The 23,831-nt window shown below is 37.7% G+C and overlaps 1 protein-coding gene across 13 annotated transcripts in view; it reads right to left on the reverse strand.

Moving 5' to 3' along the window:
• The window catches only part of CADPS2 (calcium dependent secretion activator 2), a 492,820-nt gene that overhangs the window by 106,780 nt on the left and 362,209 nt on the right, over window positions 1–23,831 (reverse strand). For 8 of the 13 annotated variants that reach the window (XM_065883719.1, XM_065883712.1, XM_065883717.1 and 5 more), the window contains 3 exons: window positions 19,255–19,318; window positions 15,693–15,816; window positions 13,609–13,629 (listed from right to left, as the gene is read on the reverse strand). In XM_065883719.1, coding sequence (XP_065739791.1) covers window positions 13,609–13,629; window positions 15,693–15,816; window positions 19,255–19,318 — 209 coding nt within the window. The remainder of the gene's footprint in view (window positions 1–13,608; window positions 13,630–15,692; window positions 15,817–19,254; window positions 19,319–23,831) is intronic. The other 5 variants (XM_065883723.1, XM_065883721.1, XM_065883722.1 and 2 more) reach the window with 1 other exon arrangement.

Below are 23,831 nucleotides of genomic sequence, written 5' to 3' on the forward strand. Positions count from 1 at the left end.
ATCAGAATAATCCCAATTATGCCATGCCAATACTAAATTATCATATAATTAAAGCCTATAGCGTCTTAAATTTCATGCCTAGATCTTCTTGTCTTCTAATTACATTTACCTGAAACAAGCAGCCTCTCCATGGTCGTTTGTTACATTCCCACAGAAAGGGAATAATACCCTCACACCTCCACACTTATACTTCTCCTGCCACTTATGCTCTTTTTTCCATTCTCAGGGAGAAAGTCGGCCTGTGAACAGTGGGGGTTAGGCAAGCAGGATCCAGTGAGGCAATGGAGGTGAAGATGGTTTGTTCAGGAATGAGCAGTGGTTAAGGGGAAAGGCACTCCAGAGGCTTGCCAGCTGGGTAGCAAGCTGAAGGAGAAGAAACGAGAAGTTTCCCAGACACAGCAACTACAATATGAAAGAGATAATTTGAAGATTTGTAGCCTTGGGTGCTAAGAAATTAGTCAAAAGATCTTGACGTCTGTACATATGTCTTTGATTCCTTTGACACATAATCAAGATCTGTTAGGGCAGCCAGCTCATGCATTAATGGTGATAAAGTATTTGATGCCAAGATTTGGAGAGAGTCTCCTAGCTGGACAAGTGTAAAGACCAAGTGTAGAGAGTAGGGTTGGGCTTGGTGACTTCCTGAGTATTTCTATGGTTGGTTTTAACATCGCGGGTCTGCCTGCCACCGTGAATGTGTGTGTATGCACTGATGATGCCTCAGGGATATTTTATAGGTTTCCCTTTTGAAAAAAATCCGGCATTACAAATTCTTCAATTAGGTCTTTAAATTGAGTGCTTGAAGCTCTACGTCCACTTCGCTGTGGTCTACAAGAAATCTCCCTAATTTCCCAAACTAGTCATCTGTCTAGGCTTTGAGTACTTACAAACTCTGTTGAGAAATAAAGAGGTGAAATCTGTCAGTTTGCATTACTCTCGTTTTGTCCAAGTGAAAAGACTTTTTAATACATCTAAACTACTCGGATTAACAAGGTGCTGCAGGAGCCACACTGCTGCATGTCACTTGGTTACCTGTTGACATGTGTTAGTAAATAAATAAGAGGGTCATCAATCAGTTGGTTTCAAACCCTGGATTTAGAGAATGATAACTTCTACAGAATTGCTCATGAAAGGAGGAAAGCTTGCTATTTCAAGACTGCATTTATCTATGAATCACATTCCATATAAAAGTAAAAATAAAACAAACACACAAAAAATACATGACACACTGTCAAGTGAGCTGAATAACCTGACATCATTTCTGAGACCTTTTAGGGAACAGGTGTTGAACACTTGTAATGAGATTTCCATGCATCTTCAGAGGAAGGAGATAGGATTCTAGCAAGAGCTGTTCAGAGTGTTACAGATCATGGCTGAGGGAACAGTTCTCAGTAAGGAACAAACTGAAAGAGATATTACATAAACGTCTGGTTTTCTCAGGAGGTGCTTATGTTTTAAGAATTTTTGCAGAAGGCAAATGTTCACACAAGAGAAGCTTTTGGAAGAATATAATTTTTCCAGATCCTGAGGAATCTGGGATACACTTAATTAAGTACTCCTGATACAATATCTTGTGCATTTACCTCATTATTTTACATCTTCTTCTGAAACTCTGAGAGTCAATGTGGTTCACGGAGCTTTCATTTCAGAGTGTGAAGTATTTTTTTCAAGCATAAATGGTTGGTTGACAATTCTATGTAGAAAATGAAGTAAGTAAACTGGACACTTAGAAAACTGAGGATGTGAAAAGGTAAAAATATTAGCTGAAGATAGTTACAATAAAGAGTAATGATGCGTTTATAGTGATAGATGTTTGCTTCAATACTTTGAGGTCTCTCTGGAGACCACGTTTTTATCAGAGAGGGCTTCAGTTTATTTTAATCCATTTAGTGAGCCCTTCTTTCTAACATCTCTGAAACAGCCCATCCTTCCACACTGATTTGTGGTCCCACTTTATTCTCGATGAAGCATGTCAGTCTCCCATTTATACATGACTCTGTCCCTACATTCCCCTTCTGAGTATCTGCCTGATCCTGGGCTTTGGTGATGGTTTTGTAATTTGTCTTAGTATCTGGCAAGGCAAATCTCCACACTGTTTTATTTTTTCCTTAAGGTGATACAGTTTTCCAGTATCCTTTATTCTTTTACTTAAATTTTGAAGTAACTTTATCAAATTAAAAAAAAAAACCCCTGGAATTCTGATGGACATTGCAGTGATTTTATAGATTAATTTGGGGGGAGAGTTTATATATTATTAAGTCATCTCTCTTAAGGGCATGAACTGTCTCTACATCTATTTACATTACTCTCTGTGATCTTTATTTGAATTTCAAAATTTTTTTTATAGACGTCTAGGAAGTTTTGTATAATCTGGCTAAGTTAACTCTTGGATGCCTTATAGTTTGGTGGTTACTATGAAAGGTACCTTATCTATCTATTTATCTATCATCTATCTATCTATCTAGTTGAATGATGGTGCAGAATAGTGTTTCTGAGTGTGGTCCATGGACAACTGTGGATCCCTAAGACCTTTTGGGGGCCTGCATAGTCAAAAGTACTTTCATAATAAGATGTTTTGCCTTTTAAATTCTGTTGACATTTACAGTACTGATGCAAAAGCACTAGTGGGTAAAACTGTTACCTCAGCATGAATCAAGGTTATGGTGCTAAATTATACTCATCACGTATTCTTTATCACCATTCACTCAAGAAAAACAGCTAGTTTTACATAAGAATGTCCTTGAGGAAAGAGTAAAAAATTATTAATTTCATTGAATCTCTACGCTTGAGTATACATTTAAAAAAGTATCACCTGTGACAAAATGAGAAATTTGCATAAAGCACTTTTGTGTACTGAAGTATGATGACTATCTCAAGGAAAATTGTTTGTGTGATTGTTTGAGTCTAGGGCTGAGCTAATTGCTTTTTGTTTTCTTTCACAGAGAACCACTTGACTACTGGCAAAGTATGGTTATTCAGACTTGGAAATTTGGTAGATACTTTCTGAAAAATGAAGTAAACCTCTCACTTTAAGGAAACAATAGATAGTATTTGTTGCCAGTGATAAAATGGGAGCTTTTAAGGAAAAGTAGAATTTTAGAAAACTTGTATCTGTCAGGAGCTTGACAGCTTCCTAATACTTTAAGACTCTTCTGATGAGTCGGGGTGATATTCACAAGGGTGATTTTTTTGATATTACATAATATTTGTTAACATTAAGAAGATTGCAATTCACTGCGTATTTTTCAAATAATCAATACATAATGTTAAAAATTATGCACGGTGAAAGATCTATTCAAAATACATGATAAACCAGTGGAATTTAATGTAATAGCATGAAAAGTTCATTGATGTACTTTCAGACTTCACATTTCAATTAAACTGTAACAAACTTCCAGTTGCCGAGTTTTGGTATAATATCAAAGAAGAAAACCCACAATTATCTGAAAAGTTTTCTAAAATATTCCTCCCTTTTCAACTACATATAAGCCCAGATTTGTTTTTCGTGTCTTAACCAAAATAATATATTGCAATAGACTGAATGCAGAGCAGGTATGAGAATCTAGTTGTTTTCTATTAGGGAAGCCATTAAAGAGATGTACGAAAAGGTAAAACACTGTAAACTTCTCACTACATAGTTTTTTGTTTGTTTTGGAAATTTTTTCTTTCATAAAAATGATTTACGTTGACAAGTAATGAGTTTATATTTATTTTTAAACAATGACACTTTATAAATTTATTTCTAGTATGGTAAATATTGGTAGATATAACCTACATAAACAAAAGCTCTTTGGGATCTGTGTTAATTTTTAAGAGTGTGATGGGTCCTGAAACTAAAAAGTTTGTGGACCTCTGATGTAGAGAAAGGCTACTGATTTTAACAGGCTGACTTTACAACCTTGCTGAACTTTTGTATCTAATAGGCTCTATTTAGATCCTGTAGAACATTCTAGGGAGATGATCATTTCATCTGCAAACAATGATGGTTTTATCTCCTCTCTTTCCACTCTTTTGATTCACCTTTTTTTCATTCATTTTATGTAGAGTCTGAGACTCTCAGTACTGTGAAAAATGAAAGTTTATGTACTTGTCTTGTTCCTAATCCTAGAGAATGCCTTTAAACTTTCTTCATTAAATATTCACTGTAGGTCTTTTCCTATATGGATTTTATAAAGCTAAGGAAGTCTATCTAGGCTAACAGTCTATTTTTTTATTTTATTTTATGGCTAAGTGTTAAACTATTTCACCCTTTTAAAAATATCTATTGAGGGGCTTCCCTGGTGGCGCAGTGATTGAGAGTCTGCCTGCCGATGCAGGGGACACGGGTTCGTGCCCCAGTCCGGGAAGATCCCACACGCCCCGGAGCGGCTGGGCCTGTGAGCCATGGCCGCTGAGCCTGCGCGTCCGGAGCCTGTGCTCCACAATGGGAGAGGCCACAACAGTTGAGAGGCCTGCGTACCGCGGGAAAAAAAAAAAAAAAAAAAAACTATTGCGATCATTTGATCTTTAAGTTTTTTAGTTTTTTGATGTTGAATCACTTTTATATTCTTGGAACAAATCCCATTGACTATGATATATTATTTTACAAATACACTGTTGGATTTTGTGAGCTAATATCATATCTAGCAATTTTGCATAGATGCTTATAATGAAATGGACCTATAATAATTCTTTTTTTAAAATTTTACTTATTTTTGGCTGCGTTGGGTCTTCGTTGCTGTGCGTGGGCTTTCTCTAGTTGCAGCGAGCAGGGGCTACTCTTCGTTGCGGCACACAGGCTTTTCACTGCGGTGGCTTCTCTCGTTGCAGAGCACAGGCTCTAGGCACGTGGGCTTCAGTAGTGTGGCACACAGGCTCAGTAGTTGTGGCCTGCAGGCTTAGTTGCCCCATGGCACATGGGATTTTCCCAGACCAGGGCTTGAACCCATGTCCCCTGCATTGGCAGGCGGATTCTTAACCACTGTGCCACCAGGGAAGCCCTATTTCTCTCTTATTCTATTGTCTTGATCAGGTTTGGGAATCATGATTATACCTGCTTCATGAAATGAACTCCCCTCACTTCCCATTGTACTGAACCTATTTTGGATAGGAATTATTTGTTCCTTAAAAGTTTGGTAGAACTTACCTCCTAAAACAACTGGGTCTAGGAATTTGGGGATGGGAGATCTTTGACAACTATTTCAATTTCTTTAAAATTTATTGGCCTACTTGAGTTTTGTTTTTTGTGCTGACTTTACCAATATACAGTTTTTTGAGACTTTCAATTTTGTATTGGTTCACAATACTCTATTATTTTGTTTTGTGTCTCTAGTTACTTTTTCTCTTTCATACTATATTTATCTGCATCTTTTTCTTAACCAGTCTGATGGAAGTCTGTCTTACTCTATTTCTATTCTCCATATCACTTAGCTTTCCTTTTGTACTGTCTACTTATTTCTCCTTCCCTGCAGCTCCCATTCTGATCTCCTAGGTCACTATCAAGTTCTTCAGCTATATTCATCCTGTATCCTGTTTTTCTTACAACCATATTATTTTCATACCCAATATTTCCACTTGGTTCTTCATGACTTCTTGTCCCTGCATCAAGAAGGGACAAGCTAGCATCCTCCTGTATCACCTTGAGAGTATTATGCTCAATTTAAATTCTTGCTCCATCAGTTCCAGGTGGATATCACCTATCATCTTTACTAAGAGCTGCACTCCTTAGGAGTCTAGTAATTTTAGTTTGAGAGCTCACGACCATTTGGAGGTACAAAGAATGGGATGATGGGCAGGCTTGTGTCCTTTGCAGGGACTTCGAAAAGACAGAAGCTTAAGCTTTGGAGCAGAGAGTTCCAGGCAACACAGAACCAACACTGATAATTTCCTTTTCCTACTAAGTCATTAGGCAACTCCTGTGCACAGGGATTCACCATTAATTTGTTAGATTCAAAGCAACAGCACTTGGTCAACAGCCCTGTAATTTACCAGGCTACAGGGTTCGGATGTAGAGGAGTGAAGGGATGAGCAGGTGTGGCTCAGCCCTTTCCTATTTTCATCAACATCTCACTGTAGCACAGCTGAGGCCCTGCTATGATAATACCACAGACACTGACCACCTGACCTACTGCTACCATTTCCAATGACAAAAGATAAGGAGTTGGACATCTCAAGGCAATGTAGTGGGGAGGCAGGAGCAGAATTTAAAAGTTTTCCTCCGTTCAGCTCTCCTTCTGACCAGCCATGCTCCAGGCTAGTGTAACTAACTCCCCACCAGACAGACTGGTGAGATTGGAAGCCAAACTTCTTTGGGCAAAGTGGAGTGAAGGTGAGTACAACGAAGGTGAGAGTATAGCCTGCTTTCTGGATGGCAGCTGAAAGGAGGTGTAGAGCTCAGGATAAGGCATTATTTAGGGAGATACCATAATTATAAATGGAAGGGAAATATGTAAAAGAAGACAGAGGTACGAGCCACAGGAGAAAGAAGCGATATATAATGCAGTAAAATACATCCGGAAAGAGGTAAGTGGAATTAGGATCAACATGATAGGTGGACACGTTGGCCTTGAAGAGGAAGATGCCTCATCCCCTGATGATGCAGAAAAGAAGACACAGGTGAGTATAAATAACAGGAAGTTGGGAGGTACAGAGCTGGAAAGCCGAGGCTTACTATGCACTTTACAAGATTGAAAGGAAGCGTCTGCCCTTAAATAACCTTTAACTTAGGTGTCATTTAAACTTAAGATCAAGTTCCTATTATAGCCTGACCCGGAAGGAGAATATTGTTCAAGACTGAATCAAGTTTTCATTTTTTTATATGTGGAATTAGCTACAACTGTCTCTGATTGAGATCTCCTTATCTATTGTAATTCACACTCAAAATAGAATGAAATAAAAATGGAGAGAAAGGATGGATGACTCATTGACAAAGACTGTGAATCAAGGAAAAGTTCTGCTCATTTGGGTCGCAAACGATCTCATGGCATTACAAATCACTCGGCACTGGTAATATTAAGCCCAGTATGAGGGACACAAGGCCAAAAGCTGAGGGCAGCAGGACAGAAGGCCACCAGTTGTTTTAGACAGTGTAACACATACTAACGCTTTTCAGAATTAAACGAAGATCAGTCAGCAAGGATGTTAGAGGAATGCAGACCCAGATCTAATTTTAGAGGAGAGAGACCTAAGTGTCTTTAAATGTCTCCATGCTTTGGAATTGACAGAACCCTCGTCCTTTGGTCACTAAAGCTGTGGGTAAACAGTGGGTGCAGAGGTCCCAGGAGTGCTGAAAGCACTGCCATCGGGTTGCCACTGGTGTACAAGGGTGCGCCTTGTCTCTTCATTTGACTTTTCACTTAGTTGGTTAGTGACCTGAGTGTGCTGAGGGCTACTGAGCAACTGCACCACGCTCTTGTCCTCTGTCCTAAGCTGACAGAAGGTACATACAGAGCTTGAAAGCTCTGTCAGACATAAGCAAATCACGCCTTTACTTGCCTCTTCTAAGCAATAATTCCTGCAACTCCTGCTTGTTATATCCTCAAACCAGCTTTGGATACATGGGGATGAATCTGTCAACATTGTCATGAGCTGACTAATTGACATGAACACAAATTATATAGTGCGGGGTTCTTATCTTGAGGGGCTAGCGAGTTGGTGGGAGAGAAGTTGGGGCAAACGTACTAGAAATCCTCATTCTTCCAGATCAGATGTGGAAATAGCCAAAGTGAATTCATATTCCTTACGTAGTCCTTAAAAGAGAATATGGTTTTAATACTTACTGGCACATACATTATATAGAATAAGGCTAATGGTGTGGCAAGGAGATGTGAAAGACATCTTATTCAATATATTGAGAAGAACATGCTGATTTTAAAATTAGCATTTCAATTGTATCATACTCGGTGATAGAATCAAAGTAATTTAGGGTTATCAGAAAACAATTATCTTCTTAGGTAACTTAAACAGTTCATTGACCATCTGAAAAATACTCACAGGGCTTCCCTGGTGGCGCAGTGGTTGAGAGTCCGCCTGCCGATGCAGGGGACACGGGTTCGTGCCCTGGTCCGGGAAGATCCCACACGCCGCGGAGCGGCTGGGCTCGTGAGCCATGGCCGCTGAGCCTGCGCGTCTGGAGCCTGTGCTCCGCAACGGGAGAGGCCACAGCAGTGAGAGGCCCGCGTACCGCAAAAAAAAAAAAAAAAGAAAAAAAAAGAAAAATACTCACAGCTTTTCTTTGTATATAGTGCAAAGATAAATTTTAATTTGATCCTACCCAGGTAATCACAGATGCTAAATCAGGGTAGCTCAAGCAATGAGTTTTTATTGTATATGCACAGATTGCCTTACAAACTAAAAAAAAAAAAAAAAAAAAACTTTACAGATTTATATGATGTTCTCAAATATTTTAAATAAAAAGACAATAGGTCATTCTCTTTGTTTTAGAGCCGGAAATCGTATCTATCAATTTGTCCCTAAATCATCAGGTGAAATCATCAGAAGCAGAATTGGTCACAGAGGTTTTACTTTCAGGCCTAAGTCCCAGAGTCCAAGCCACACTGTCCAAATAGGCTGGACAGAAGTTCTTCAGTTCTTTAATTCTGTTTTATCATTTTTAAGGTGAGGGCCCTGTGTCTTTTAGTATACAAATTACCTCCTGCAAAGTGCTGCCAGTGCTATGGGAGTGCAAAATTTCAGGTCTATTACTTAGGCATTGTAGCCTGAATTCATGGTAACATATAATACTCAGAAAATTTAAGAATCAAATTTATAAGGAAACTCAAAAAACTTTTATGAGAGTACACTGCTAAGTTATCCTAGAAATATTAATATGAAATTATTCATTAACAAAAAGCATTTTCATCAACTGTGTTTATACACTCATTTCTGTGCACACACGTCCTTCAGTAGAACAGACTTCACTTATTATTTATCGCTACACTCTGACAATGAAGTGCTAAATGAAAATGCCACCCGGATGGCAAACACAACCTAATGACGTAAGGATGGCCACAGTGCAACTTCTCCTCTCAAAGCAAGCAAGCAGCGTGGCCCTCTGGGAAAGCATCTCTGTTCTGTTCAACTGAGACTTTGAAAATGAAAGCACTGGGGGTTAGACCTGGGAACCTGGCAACCAGAGGGCCCCGAGAGATCATCACTGCACAAAGCCTCTGCCTGTTCATTCCATGCTACCTTTTGTTTAGGGCACCTCCACGTTTTGAGATTCACAAGAAGCTTAGGTACCAAATTTACGTAAAAGATCTCAGGTCAAGGCAAGCTCTAAGGAGTGGTCTCCCTCCTCTTTTATCGAAAGTCACAATATGTTATGTAGTTTTCAGGAGAAGACAGGGACTGTTATTAGATGTTTTAGAGCTGTTCTTGTCCATAAAAAATTCCGTGAATTAAAGAATGGATTCTTCTTTAAAAGTAACAGCTAATCTGCATCAACAAGGTATGTGATTTAAGAAAAATACAATGAGAAACATAAAGTTTCAGTATCATTTTGAACCTTGGATTATAAATAAAAATAATCTTACTATTACATAAAAAGTTAGGGATAAAATTAAACCAAAGAAGAAAACTAGCTGATTTCACAACAGTGTAAATCTCAAACTTCTCTTAAAATTAAAGAAAAAAAAATCGCTTTCTAAAAGTTTCAAGTTCTTAAAATGGACTATCTGTTCTCATAAAACACATGTGAATAATTCCCAAGAAGGAAAGAAGGCATTTAGAGAGAGGTCATCTGTTTTATTTCATCTATTACAGAGTTGTAAAATTCCTTTATTCTGCAAATTTGTGCTGCCAGTGGAGAATCGGAAGAATTCCCAAGGATAGACAAGAACTATGAGTCAAACTGAGCAACACGCTGAATTATAGAAACAACGGAAACAGGTTAGATTCTTAACTATCATTAATACGGCTGCTGTCTATAACTTCTGGCGTCTGTGATCCAGAGTCAGTGCCTCCTCACTCCCACGCTACACCATTGTAAAGGGCATGAAATTCTGGTTTAATTGTTCCAACCTTGTTATTTTTTAGCGGTTAGTTTTTGCTCTATATTGTTAATTATTCAGTGATTGGTTTGAATGATCTTTTGCAAGCCAACCTGCCAGCTTACAGATGTTCTCTCTGCTGTAAAGAGCCTGATCACTCTCTGGGCCATTAACTCAATCGTTTACTCAATGAAGTACTTATCGAGTAACACCGCACCAGGCACTTTTCTTGGCACTGGAGATACAGCAGTTTTGAAATACATAAGCCCTGCCCTTGTGGGGCTAACATCCTAGGACAATAGCTGGATGAAAGAACTATCTTGTGTGTTGATCAAATGGGCTACGGAGAAAAATAAAGCAGGGAAAGGGAAGAGACATTCGGGGTGGGGGAGGCTGCACATTTTAATCACGTTCAACACCCGACACTTAACATGTGTCCGGGAAAATAAAAAGAGTCAGTTTCTGGAGTTCAGCTCTTAGCCTTCCAACCAGACGCCTGTGTTGTCCAATTCAGCAGCCACTAGCCACATGTGGTGGATGAGTACTTGAAACGGGGCTACTTCTAATTGGAGATGTGCTGGGTGAGGGAGATGCCCATTGGATTTCAAAGACATAGGACAAAAATAATGTAAAATATCTCAATAGTTGTGTATACTGAATACATTTTAAAATGATGATATTTTGGGTATATTGGGTTAAATAAGCTATATGCATAAAATTAATTCCACCTATTTCTTTTTACCTCTTTAATGTGACTACAATTTTTTTTTCAAGTTACATCATATTTCTACGTGCAGCACTGTTCCAGACTCCTTTTTAAATGTCCGTGAATTTTAACTGAGTGCAAATTGAACTATTTAAGCTTGCCAAGAATGGAGAGGAAGGAAGACATAGGAAAATAAGAAGATATCTTAATAGGTAGACAGTGGGTTCTAATCTCCCACTTACTAGCTATGTGACCAGAGACTGGCTGGTAGATAATAACCTCTCTGCTTTGGTTTACTAAAAAAGGAATAATAATAGTAGCATTTACTGTAAAGCCTTGTTGTAAAGAATAAACAGATACATGTAAAGTGCTTACAATAGTGCCTGGAATGTAAGTGTTTGCTCCTATTATTAAATAAATATTACTTTTGGAAAAAGAGACGCTACCAATATTAACCCTTGGCTTTTGTGATGTGTGTGAGGGGTTTATCAGAAAATGCCATGACTTTGGATCAGACAGCCTTGGAGGCAGGGCAGCCAGGGGGAGAGGAGCCCTCTGGTGTCCGAGGAACATGGGTGCGAATCTCAGGTCTGCTGAATTTTAATAGCAGCACGACCTTGTGCCAGTTACCGCCTTTTTCTGAAGTCTTAGTTATCTCTTCTGTAAAATATCTGTTTTGAAGAGTTGTTTAAGGAACTACTGAAGCAGTGTAAATGAAAAACCTCTGGGGCAACAGGCAGGTCAACAGACGACAACGTGATGACAAACCTTGAGCCAAATTTTCCTCTTCTCTATGTGGAGCAAACTAACGGGGGATAATGATTATAATGCTCAGGAGAGTACTGTTTCAAAGTCTTATCAAGCATTTAAGCTCTTACACATGCAATTGATATTCTCATTTGTACTCACTTTTAAAACCACCTCCAAGAACATTTACTAGATAACCCTGTTAACTGGCAACCAAATACAACTAAAGGAATGTAACTACATTTCTTAAAAACCTCTCTTCTGTTACTTCAGAAGTCTTCAATGGAGGGTAGCTTTCCCTTCGATTCACTTAAATTACTGAGGCTATACTGATTTTTTTCTCTTTTCTATACAAGCATTTGACTGTTAAAAAAGTATTTTTCCCAGAGTCTGCAGCCTAGACAGTTGAGCCATGGTACAGTGTTAAACGCAAGTGAAGGGAAGCCTTTCATCTGGTTGGAAGTGCTGTACACAGCGGACAGCAACTGTCACAAGCAGGGCAACTGCCTCTGCTCCATCCTCGTCATGGCATATGGTGGCCCCTTCCTATTTCACAGGGGCAGGAGTGTAGTCTCTGTAGGCTTAGGGATCAGGACACCTGACTTCAGTCCCAGCTGGCTGACTTATTTACTCTATGGCAAGTGGGAAAACCACTAACAACCCTAGACTTCTTGTCTGAAAGTTATATAAAAACTATTTTTACAGCAGAAATGTGGGAGATAAGATGCTATACGAGGTTTTGAAAAAGTTTGCTAAAGATCATGGGGCTGCCGCTATCACAGCGGGCTGTCTTAAGAGGGGATGGTAGGTAATATTTTTTTCTAATTCATCTTTTCTAAAGTGCACTTCAGTGATCATTGTAGGTGTATTCTTTCCCCTTTTCCTGGCTCTGAGTGTTTTGTTCCTGACACTTTTTGAGGTCAAATACTGGGAAAGAAGTGAAGGTCGGAAAAAAGAAATAGCATCCTTAATGGAAGACTTCAGTTAAAAACAACCCAAACAAACTTGTCCATAAGACTGCATGCAAAATTTGACTAAGATGAGAAAACTCAGATTAGAAAGGTTCATCACTTGTCTCTCATGCCACTGATTTCAAATGGAACTTAACTAATGGACCTCTTGTCTCTTTCCAACGACTAAGTACCTACTTTGTGTCATGGGCACAGTGCTGGGTGCTGGAGATACAACAGTGAACAAGTTCAGTAGAGACCCTGCCTGCAAGAGGCTGAAGCGGAGATGGACAGGATGAATACATAATGGCCCATTAATTAAATTACTTACAACTGTGGGACTTCCCTGGTGGTGCAGTGGTTAAGAATCCGCCTGCCAATGCAGGGGATGCGTGTTCGAGCCCTGGTCTGGGAGGATCCCACATGCCACGGAGCAACTAAGCCCGTGCGTCACAACTACTGAGCCTGCACTCTAGAGCCTGTGAGCCACAACTACTGAAGCCTGCACGCCTAGAGCCCGTGCTCCGCAACGAGAAGCCACCGCAATGAGAAGCCCGCGTACCACAATGAAGAGTAGCCCCTGCTCGCCACAACTAGAGAAAGCCTGTGCGCAGCAACGAAGACCCAACGCAGACAAAAATAAATACATACATAAATTAATTACAACTGTGATAAGTGGCGTGCGCGCACACACACACAAAAGTAACAAAATCTTTAAAATCTCAGAGACCCAGAGAATAACTCTTTCCTAGCAATTTCTTGAGAATGGGATTTTATAACCTCTGCTCATTGCTATGATTGACAACTTTCAAAGTTAAGAGCTGCTTACTTTTTACTTAATAGCATTTATGCATTTTTACTCTCAGGTTGTCTTCCAGGAGTGATAAAAGAACGATGGTCCTCTTTTCTAGTTGTAAGAGTCCTTCAAATATTGGCAACAGCTTCCAAATAAGATTAGTGTATGTGGTTAAAACCTAATGCATAACATTAATACAGCCTCAGGTGTTTTGCTTTGAATTCGTATCAAAAAAACATTGCTGAACTTTTGTAGAGATAAATGGCCTCTATTTTCCATACAAAGCATTAACAACAGTTCCAATAAAATCAAACTCTTTTCAGTACCTTGGTCAAAGTGATCTAACAGGAGCCCTGAAAAGGAAAGAGCTATTCATCCATATCAAAACACAACACCGCCACATTAGAAATAATGGCACATGCATGTACAAACATTAATTACCTGTTTCCTTTTCTGCTGGGCCTAAAACACAAGAGAAGAGAATTTAGGAGAAAAACAAACTCTACACGTGTTGCTCACTCACGTAACGTAAAAGACCAATCAAGCAAAGAAAAGTAGCCCATTTCCTATTTCTAACTTAAAGTCGACTTTGGTCTTGGTCTGAGCCTGAGCATAAAACAAAGCACTTTATTTTTTAAGATACAAAAAAAGGGGGAGAAGGGAGAAAATGAAAAGGATAAAAGCTTTTCTTATCTAGTAAGTATGCATTTTATTTTTTTTTTGAAAAGAGACTGCTCAGCAGTCCTACCTGACTAGATTTCTAGGATCCTTTTTCTAGAATGTTCTCACACTGGACTCGAGATAAGAGAGAGGGTGACTCCAGAAAGGAAGAGGTGGGAGAGTTCCCTGCTCACTCTCCATTGGGTCCTCTTTTAGGCTTTTCTCTAACACAGACTTGTTTTTGTGTGTGATCCAGAAGAATATTCCTTTCTGATCACCATTGTTAATGTGTTTATCTAGCTGATTAATGAGAGGAGTCCCTGGCTGTGTACAAATAAAAGAAAGTTCTTCATTTGTCCATATTAAAATGGATTCTACAACTAGAAAATAAATAGAGATAAAACAAAAAATATACTGCATATTTTTTCAGTATTGTTGGATAAGGTAATGGTCAAAAATAACTAAAATAGTTAAGACCAAAAGGATTCTCATAGTTTTTTGGAGCGCATTCATAATATTTAGATAAAACAATATTGTGTTTACTCAGGTTGCCTACAATTTTTTCTCTTTGCCAGAGTTGAAAGGTTTTAATATGTCTATTTTTATATCAATTCTTTCAGTCCATGTTCACAATACCCAATATTCCCAAAACATGAAAATTGTTTGAAGGAGTATTCAAAACGTGAAAACCATTCTGTTTATGTTCCACTTTCCCCAAATGACCTAATATTCATTGCTTCTGCTTTAACACAACATGATATCGTAATTAATGATGTTAAACTGGTATCTAAGGAGGTTTCATGTTGTTACTCTCGTGATATAATATTGGTTGCTATAGTGATGGGATGGCTTTTTTGTTAATCACTCAGGAGGCTGGTTATCACGTGCTTGTTAGAAAGCTTGATCAGATTTGGAGAGAAAAAAGGATATAACACAGCCAATTATAATCATCTTTTTCATTGTCCCAATTTTGATGAATCTATCACAGTATCAACTAATTAATAAATTTATAATTCATTAAATACAATTTTATATTAAGTTACTAAATTTTTTCTAACAGATGATTTACTTTTTATTTTTAGAGATAAGTATTTAACACTATAAACTTTTTTCCTCCCTAAGTTAATGCTACATGTATTACACAAGCTAGTTTTATGATAATTAAAGAACCTGAGGTCATTTCTATTACTTTTAATTATATCAGTCAAAGGATTGTCAGATAAAAGCTGATTGTGTGACTTTGCCACAAATTTCAATCTATGTATTTCTAAGTTATCTTAAACCTGAAATGAATAAAATAATTATCCTTAATGAATAAAACCTGAAGAAAGAGAAAAAATGCACAGTCCTCTCAAGAGATCTAATCTTACAAATGCATCAATATATTGTAAGCAATTAAAAGTTGCGGGAAATTCTATCAGTTTATTTCAGCCCTCACGACAATCAACAAGTTTCCTCTTTCTCTGAGAGATGCTGCAGAACCAAAAATAAAATTAAATAATACTACACTGTTACTGATCAGGAAAGACTACACTGCCCATAGTTTAAATGTTAGACATACCTACTGTAATGTCAAAACATACAACCCATGAAAACACGTTTTGGTTTCTTCAAAACTCAAAGTAAGAACAAAGGACAACTTAAGCATGAATCCTGGGTCTTTCATTCAAGCAGAGTCCCAGGAGGCATATTAAGGCAATGAATAGGAAAAAGCTCTTCAGTTCACCAGCTGAGATTTTAATGAGACATTTCCCTCTGCCATGGCACAGGTTTGTTCAAGAAAGGAAAGGACTTCTCACAGAAAATGCAGTTAATAGGCAATGTTGGCTTTCACTGCCATTTCGGCAATTGCTCACTGCACTGACCTTCTATCTTGGCATATTCTGTGAGTCTCGTGTAATTGATCAAGGCAGCTCTCTCAAGACATTTTCTGACCACTTTTTTCACCTCTTCCGCTGGTATGGGAGTGGCAATATCTTTCATTAAAACCTAGAGAGAGAGAGAAAGAGAGAGAGAGAGAGAGAGAGAGACGGCATAACATACTAAAAAACAAGTACACAAATTGCCCTAGACCTATTGGTAGGAAGGGGTCCTAGGTAACACTGGGTGAGGTGATGAGTCAGCACTTCACAACCGGGAAGTAATTTCTCCCAGTCTTGGCTCTGCCTGTCTAAGCCTCATTTATGCACATCAAAACCTCCCTTGCCCAAGCCACCATTCAGTGTGACTGTCACTTTTCCTCCAGGGACCCACAACACCACTAGAGCAGCTGTTTCAAAGGAGGATTACAGTCCTTGGGATACTTTGTAATAAAGTTTACCTTGCATATCCCTGATTTAAAAGCTTTAAATCTTATGAGCAATATATATGAAAACATAAATTCCATTAAAATAAGCATCATTTATGGGCTTTATAAAAATCAAGACCACTACTCTCACTAATTATACTTTAGTTATTTTGATCTGCTGGGGATAGGGGGAACTTCTCCATCTTAGTGAAATGAATGGAGTATCAAATGTTAACACACAAGGAAAACTTTCTGAAATTAAAAAAAAAAAACCTGATTATTTTCTGTTGGGTTCCTAAATTGTGTTTTTGGATTTTTCACTTAAAAGTATTACTATTGGCAAATGGAAAATACAATTGTATCCAGAATTCAAAATATAATGTATTTAAGTACTTTTATAGTTACTCATTGATAATTTTCCTTAAAACTTTCCTAGTGATAAAACTGCTTACAGTAAGTTTTTTTTTTTTTTTTTTTGTTTTTGTTTTTGTTTTTGTTTTTTTTTTTGCGGTACGCGGGCCTCTCACTGCTGTGGCCTCTCCCGCCGCGGAGCACAGGCTCCGGACGCGCAGGCCCCGCGGCCATGGCTCACGGGCCCAGCCGCTCCGCGGCACGTGGGATCCTCCCGGACCGGGCCACGATCCCGCGTCCCCTGCATCGGCAGGCGGACTCCCAACCACTGCGCCACCAGGGAAGCCCTACAGTAAGTTTTGATTTTACAATTAGTCAAACACTATTTTCCATATAATTGATGTGGCTTTCCGTGCTTCGCTTACATTCAAATTCTACAATATACAGGTATAGCAAAATCTTAACATAAAGAAGACAATACTTTTGTAAGTGTTCTGACTATCCTATTAGTCTTTTACTTTGAAAGAAATATTGAAAGAACATGAAAACATCCATTTCATGGTTTGTTACTTCATTCTATTTCGATCAGCCTCGGCACTACGGATTTTATAATCTCAAATTCATTCAATCATTCTAGCACTGGTGATCCTTGACAACATCTTTTCATTTTGTCAGACAAGGTTTCCTTCTGAAAACAGCAAACTTTATCACTTCAAGATTTCCTCCCCTAACAAATTAAATTTTTCTTCATATTTTCACATTAAAAATCTTCAACACTGATGTATATTTGGCACTTTAATTAGAACAGCACATTAGACTTTTTATTGCCAGAAAAATCCTTGTGTATAGAGTAAAAAAATATAAGCATTAACAGGCACTATCATTTTTAAGGTGATTATGACTAAAATTGAAGATTAATTTTACTATTAAGCTTTCCCATGGTGCCAAACTTTCAAATAATAGAAACAGCTGTTAAAATTAGAATGTCTGTATCTATTACAGAGGTGAGTCTAGGGTTGAAATCAGGCAATATTTCACAGTATCTAGGAGCTGGACACTTCATTTGAAGTGTGTGTGGGGAAACTAAATCCCCTTTCCTGGAGAAGCGCAGATAAGGGCTAGCAAGCGCAAAAAGGGAGACACACAATTTGTGTTTCATGCTTCCACCCCAAGTTCTTCCGAGACATCATTTGTATCAAGAATTCACATGTAGATTTTATTTTTCTAAGATTTCAGTAAGTACAGAGACATGAAAATGAAGAAATAGCCCTTACCATTTCTCTTTCAATTCAGCAAGAGACATGATTAGTTACTGTAACTGGAATAAAGGTCACTGTTCATCCTGCCACCTGTCAGTACAGGGCACGAGGGCATCTCTTCTGTTACTAACTCTTCCCTGCCGGGGGGAGGATGGGAGCTCTGCCATGGAAACCAGCATATAGAGAGGCTGTACTAGGTACCCAAGATGGGATGCCGTTCCAAAAAGCAAAGCTGCCTTTAAGGATTTATATCTCATTGATCATACCTTAATGGATAGGATGAAATGAAAACTCTGAAAAGCCTGAGTTACGTGCAGCTTTTAATATTACAAAAATTCTAATAAAACAGATAATTATGACAATAATATTTCTATCACACCATTCACAGTAATCAAGGATAAGACAGGGATATATAGATAAAACCAATCTATAATCCAAAGATCTCACTTTAGTCATCAGTGCTAGCCCTCCTCTCCCAAATCCTTAAATCACTGAACAATGTCTCCCCTTCTTGCTTTTCAGAGGTGCGAATAATATATTATCTGGAATTCCTTGGGCAGAAAAATCAACAAGAGCCAAGTGCTTAAAGTCAACAAATCAGGACCAGAATAATCAAATCAAGAGATAGAGATGATCCCTAGATATTCTTTTAATACAGATAAGGAATAAAACTTGTTCACATTACTTAAGCTGTTAGCTTCCAACTAGCACATGAATAGTTTTATAGACAGGTGAAAGGATACTTCCCTTTTTTTTTTTTATTGGGGTATAGTTTGGGGTAGAATTGCTTTACAATATCATACTAGTTTCTGCTGTACAATGAAGTGAAACAGCTATTTGTATACACATATCCCCTCCCTCTTGGACCTTCCTCCCACCCCCCCCCTCCCTTTACACTTAATCTACCACAAAAACAGCAGTGGAGAAGACTTTCATTAATAAATGATTTCTAGCATGGGTATAACACCTTATTTGCTATTTACTTTTTGTATATTTCTATAATTTCATGACTTCTATAAACATCAATTTCTGTAATTCATGAATTCTTTCAAAGTAACACAAATTGAACTGAAATAAATTCTGAGATAAACTTAGAATGAAAGAAATTATATGTTTGTGAATATTAAATGTTAAACTCTTATAGGTATGAGGGATATGACAGAGAGAAGTACAAATAAGTCAGAGGGATAATAAAAGACAACTGTAAAGTCTGAAAAACAGATAATTGTACTTATCTGAAATAAGGAGGGGAAAAAAAGAGGTGGGAAAAATGGATACTACCAAAAAGATGATAACTTTAACCCTAACTCAGCATAGGATGGCAGTGGTAGGCTTCAGAAAGGCTTTGGAGAGGAAAAGAAGGATATAGAAGAATTTGAATGTAGCAAGAAAACGTGAGAAACTGATGAAATGCAACAGACCCAGGTGACACCACACTCATGAGGAATGGGACCATCTGCCTAGTTCAACACTGAAATACACAGCCATTGAGAATGCAAATAGTACTTAAAAAGTAATGTTCAAACATACCCTTTCAAGTAATGAAAGTGTAGCTTTCAGTGCACCTTCAGGTCGTCCAAAGGGAAAACAGTATCTTTAAAAAAAAAAAAAGGAGGAACAAGACAGTCAAACATTTAATATCCAAGACTGCTAAATAATTCCCTCTTCTATAACTTGGTGTTATTGGAGAACATTTGTAAAAAGTGGTTAAAAGGGCATTGACCCATGCAGGAAATTTTTAAATGCTGAAATTTACCTAGTCCCATGATTCAAATGTCTTAAACAGTAAAGGTATAAACTGTGATGAAAAAGGTTCTCAAGTTTCGATGATACATGTACAAAAATACAGTAATCAAAAAGGAATCTCTAGGGTCCTATAAGTAAAGAGAAACTTAAAATGCATTTCCTACGAATTTCTTGTTTAAGGTGTTGTTATTCAAGCTCCATGATAAAATGAAATGATTCCTCGCATTTCCTCCTATATTTATGTGCGATTTAAGATGGAAACACACACTGCATACATAACTTCTAGGAGAAACAATGTTCCGGCTCCCCCTGTCCTTACATTTGCCTGTTTCTGCTGGTGTCTAGCTCTCCAACCTCCCCATCCCCTCACGTAAACCTTCTGCAGCTCTACTGCCCGCAGTCATTTATCCAAAGTATTTCTAGTCCCATGTATTCCTAGTACACACCAACAACTGGAGGGCAGGTATTCTGAAATCAGGGTCAGAGCTGGGAGGATGCGTAGGCCCCTCAAAAGTTAGCTGCCACATGGTGGTGACAGGTTTACTGCTCTTTACAAGAGGGTCCCTCTTCAGGTCACTTTCCACTTAGAGTACAGAATGTCAGGGCCACTTCATCCTGCGGGTGCGCCTCGCTTGTTCAACCAGGTTCAGCAAAGCCTCCCTGACCGCTGCCTCAGCCCCAAGATGAAGTGCTACACAGGCAGCTGGGCTGTCGTGGACTGACATTTTGCTCTTAGACATCTTCAAACTAATAACTTGAGAAGTTTACTTATTTCTATGCCTTTTGCCATTATCTAAGGACTAAGTAGACGTATTTTCTAAGACATAATTACAAAGAAATTCTTTTTTTCCACACTGTAATTTGAAGAGGTTTCCCTCAAAAGCACATATAGTTTAAGCTCACGTTCTTTTACAGGACCAAATTTTAAAGAGAAACTTTACTGGACCTAATTTTAAAGAGAAAGAGAAAGTTGGATTCCTCACAAAGCAGTAGTTGAATTTATATTCGGATTAGCTTTTAGTTTTGTGAAACTTCCATTCACATCAGATAAATGCAAATAAGTGTCTTATAAATCTAGCCACTCACATTTTTCTTCAGAGCACTGTTTATCATTCCATTTACTGTTAAAACTTTTCTTCACTTAATCTTGCCTCTATGCATCCCCCCCCACTACCTCCCCCCGCCTATACATAAAAAAACATGACCAATTTATTTTGATAAGAGTTTTTCCTGCACAGTGGTGCTTTTTAGAGCATTAGCAAATTAGTAAAGTAGATTTAGTCATTTTGTATACCATAAACCTTAATCCACGTTTAAATAAAACACAAATTGGGTTCTTGTAGTCCCCTCCTCCTGCTTAAATCTTTTCAGTGTTTCTGCATAATCCACCCATTGTCTTTCCTATTGTTTATTTCCATTAACCTATGGGTGACACATTTTATGAATGGAATGTTACTGATCCCCAGATTACATTTAGCATTTCAGGGCTTTGAGGTCCCACTGGGTATGCTCTGAATTAGCATTAGCTGCCCGTGATGTGTAAATAATTCAACACATTTACAGAGTACAAGTAATCCTGAATCAATAAAATACAGAAAATAACTACACAGAAGCTTAATTAATCTTCACAAAACAAGTTTTAAAAGAAGGGAATCATTTTGTTCTGCCTTTCAGGATAAATATTTTGGGTTTTTACCACTTTGGCAGCTCTGTAATAGCTAAGCAAAGTGAAAAACACTCAATTAACAAATAAAATTCAACCAAGTTTAATACCTAATCTGAATAAATCAAAGTCACGCTGATTTTCACTTTAGTCAATTAATTACACAGATAAGTGAGTCTACATAGACCTGTCCAATGATTAAACTGGTTTTCTTTGAATTTTAAGTTAAAATTTTAAATACAGTATCTGTTTTTATCAGTTATATATGCACATAGCCTGAAAGGGAACTTTTCCTAAGGGGATTTTTTAATGAAAAACGTAAATCCTTTATGTCAGTTCCACCCCCATTTCCCAAGTAATTTCTTGAGAAAAAAATGTTTTTAACTTTTAGCTGATTCTTTTGGTATTTAAATGTCATATCCCCAACCTACAAGATAATATTTCAAATTCTTGATTTTCCAGTTTTAGATATTATCCTACTAACTTTCCACTATGGAAGACGAGTTCTTAGCTTTTTTAAAAAAATAGATTTAGAGGTGTAAGTGGCATACAATGAACTACACAGATTTAAAGTATACAATTTGATAAGTTTTGACATATGTATACACCTGTGAAACCATCACTACAATCAAGGCAATATACATATTCATGCCCCTCAAATGATTTCTCCCGACTCGTGGGGCCCAGGCAACTACTGATTTACTGTCATTTAGAATAGTTTGTGTTTTCCTATAATTTCATGTAAGATGAATCATACAGTATTGAACTTTTTTGGGTCTGATTTCTCTCAGCATAGCTGTTTTGATATTCTTTCATGCTATTGCAATGTATCAACAATTCATTCCTTTTCATTTCTCAGAAGTACTCTAATACATTTTTTTATCCATTCCTTGTTGACGGTCATCTGACTTGTCTTCATATTTGGGCTATTATGAATAATGCTGGTATGAATATTCATATTAAAGTCTTTGTGTGGATGTATGCTTCCATTTCTCTTGGGGAAGTACCTAAGAGTGGAATAGTTGGGTCATACGTTAGGTGTTTAAATTTTTAAAAACTGCAAACTATTTTACAAAATGAGTTGTACCATTTTATATTCCTATCAATCATTGTGACTTTAGTTTATGTTTCCCTAAAGAGTAATGATGTTGAGCATCTTTTCTATGCCTTTTCACCATCATATATCTTTAGTGAAATATCTGTCAAAACAACATTTTATTGGGCTGTTTTATTTCTTATTGTTTTAAGAGTTATTTATAGGGAGTTCCCTGGTGGCCTATTGGTTAGGATTCTGGGCTTTAACTGCTGCGGCCCAGGTTCAATCCCTGGTCGGGGACCTGAGATCCTGCAAGTTATGCAGTGTGGCCAAAAAATAAATAAATAAATTTATATATTCTAGATAGAAGTCTTTTGTGGGATATGTATTGTGAAAATATTTTCTCCCATTCTGAGATTCCCTTATAATGTCTTTGGAAGATCAAAAGTTCTTAATGTTGATGAAGTTGGAAGTAATATTTTTCCATTTATGAATCACAATTTTGGTGTTTTATTTAAGCATCTGTGCTTAGTCCAAGGACACAGAGATTTTGTTTTCCATGTCTATCCATCCTGAGTTAAATTTTGGATCAAGTGTGAGGTATGGATCCAGGATTTTATTTTACATTTGGATATCCAATAGTTCCAGCACCACTTGTTGAATAAAGTATACTTTGCAAATTACCTGTACATTTGTTGAAAATTAATTGACCATATGTATGTGAGTCTATTACTGGACTCTCTATACTACACTACCTTGATTATTGATTTTTGAGTCGACAGTCTTGCCTTGTTTTTGACTGTAGGTGGAAAACATTCAGTCTTTCCTACTTTTTTACTATTAAGTATGATGTTAGTTGTAGGTTTTCCATGATGCCCTTAACAGGTTAAACATATGACATGTGGTAATAATAATTATTTTGATACTACTGTTTACTAATTCTATCTTCCCTGTCATTTTCACTTTTGCTTGTTTTTTTTCCCTTCATTGGTCGTATTTTACTACTTCTTTGTATGCCTAGAAATTTTTGACTGGATGCTAGACATTGTTATTTTACCTTCTTGGAGGCTGAACACTTTTGTATTTCTTTAAATATTCTTGAATTTTGTTCTGGAATGCAGTTAAATTACTTGAAAATAGTTTGATTCATATGAATCTTGGTTTTAAGCCTCATTAGGAGAGACCACGACTGTGTTTATTCTAGGGTTAATATTTTCCACTACTGAGGCAAACCCTTCTGCATTCTACCTGATGCTCATGAATTAGGTTTCCACTCTAGATATTGAAAACTGGAATTACTCTTAGTCCTGTGTAAAGAAATCCCTGTAATTCTTTCACATAGTTCTTTGCCCAACTTTGAGTAGTTTCCTCACATCCATGCACAGATCAATACTTAGTTGAAGACGCCAGGAGGACCCTCAGCAAATATTACTTGTAGGTCTCTTTGCTCTCTCCTTTAGAACTTGGAGTTGAAAACTCTGGCAGCCTTACCCTCCATGGACTCTCAGCTCTGTCTCCTCAAGTCAGGGTGTCCACGGGGATCCACCCAGATTCCTCCTCCCTGGACCATGATCTAGAAACACTGTGCTGTCAGTAAGCTGGGGCAATTAAAGGGCTTATCCATTGTTTTCCATCTCTCAGGAATTACTGTTATTGTCTTAT

Source organism: Phocoena phocoena, chromosome 9, assembly GCF_963924675.1.
Source record: "Phocoena phocoena chromosome 9, mPhoPho1.1, whole genome shotgun sequence".
Taxonomy (NCBI): Eukaryota; Metazoa; Chordata; class Mammalia; order Artiodactyla; family Phocoenidae; genus Phocoena; species Phocoena phocoena.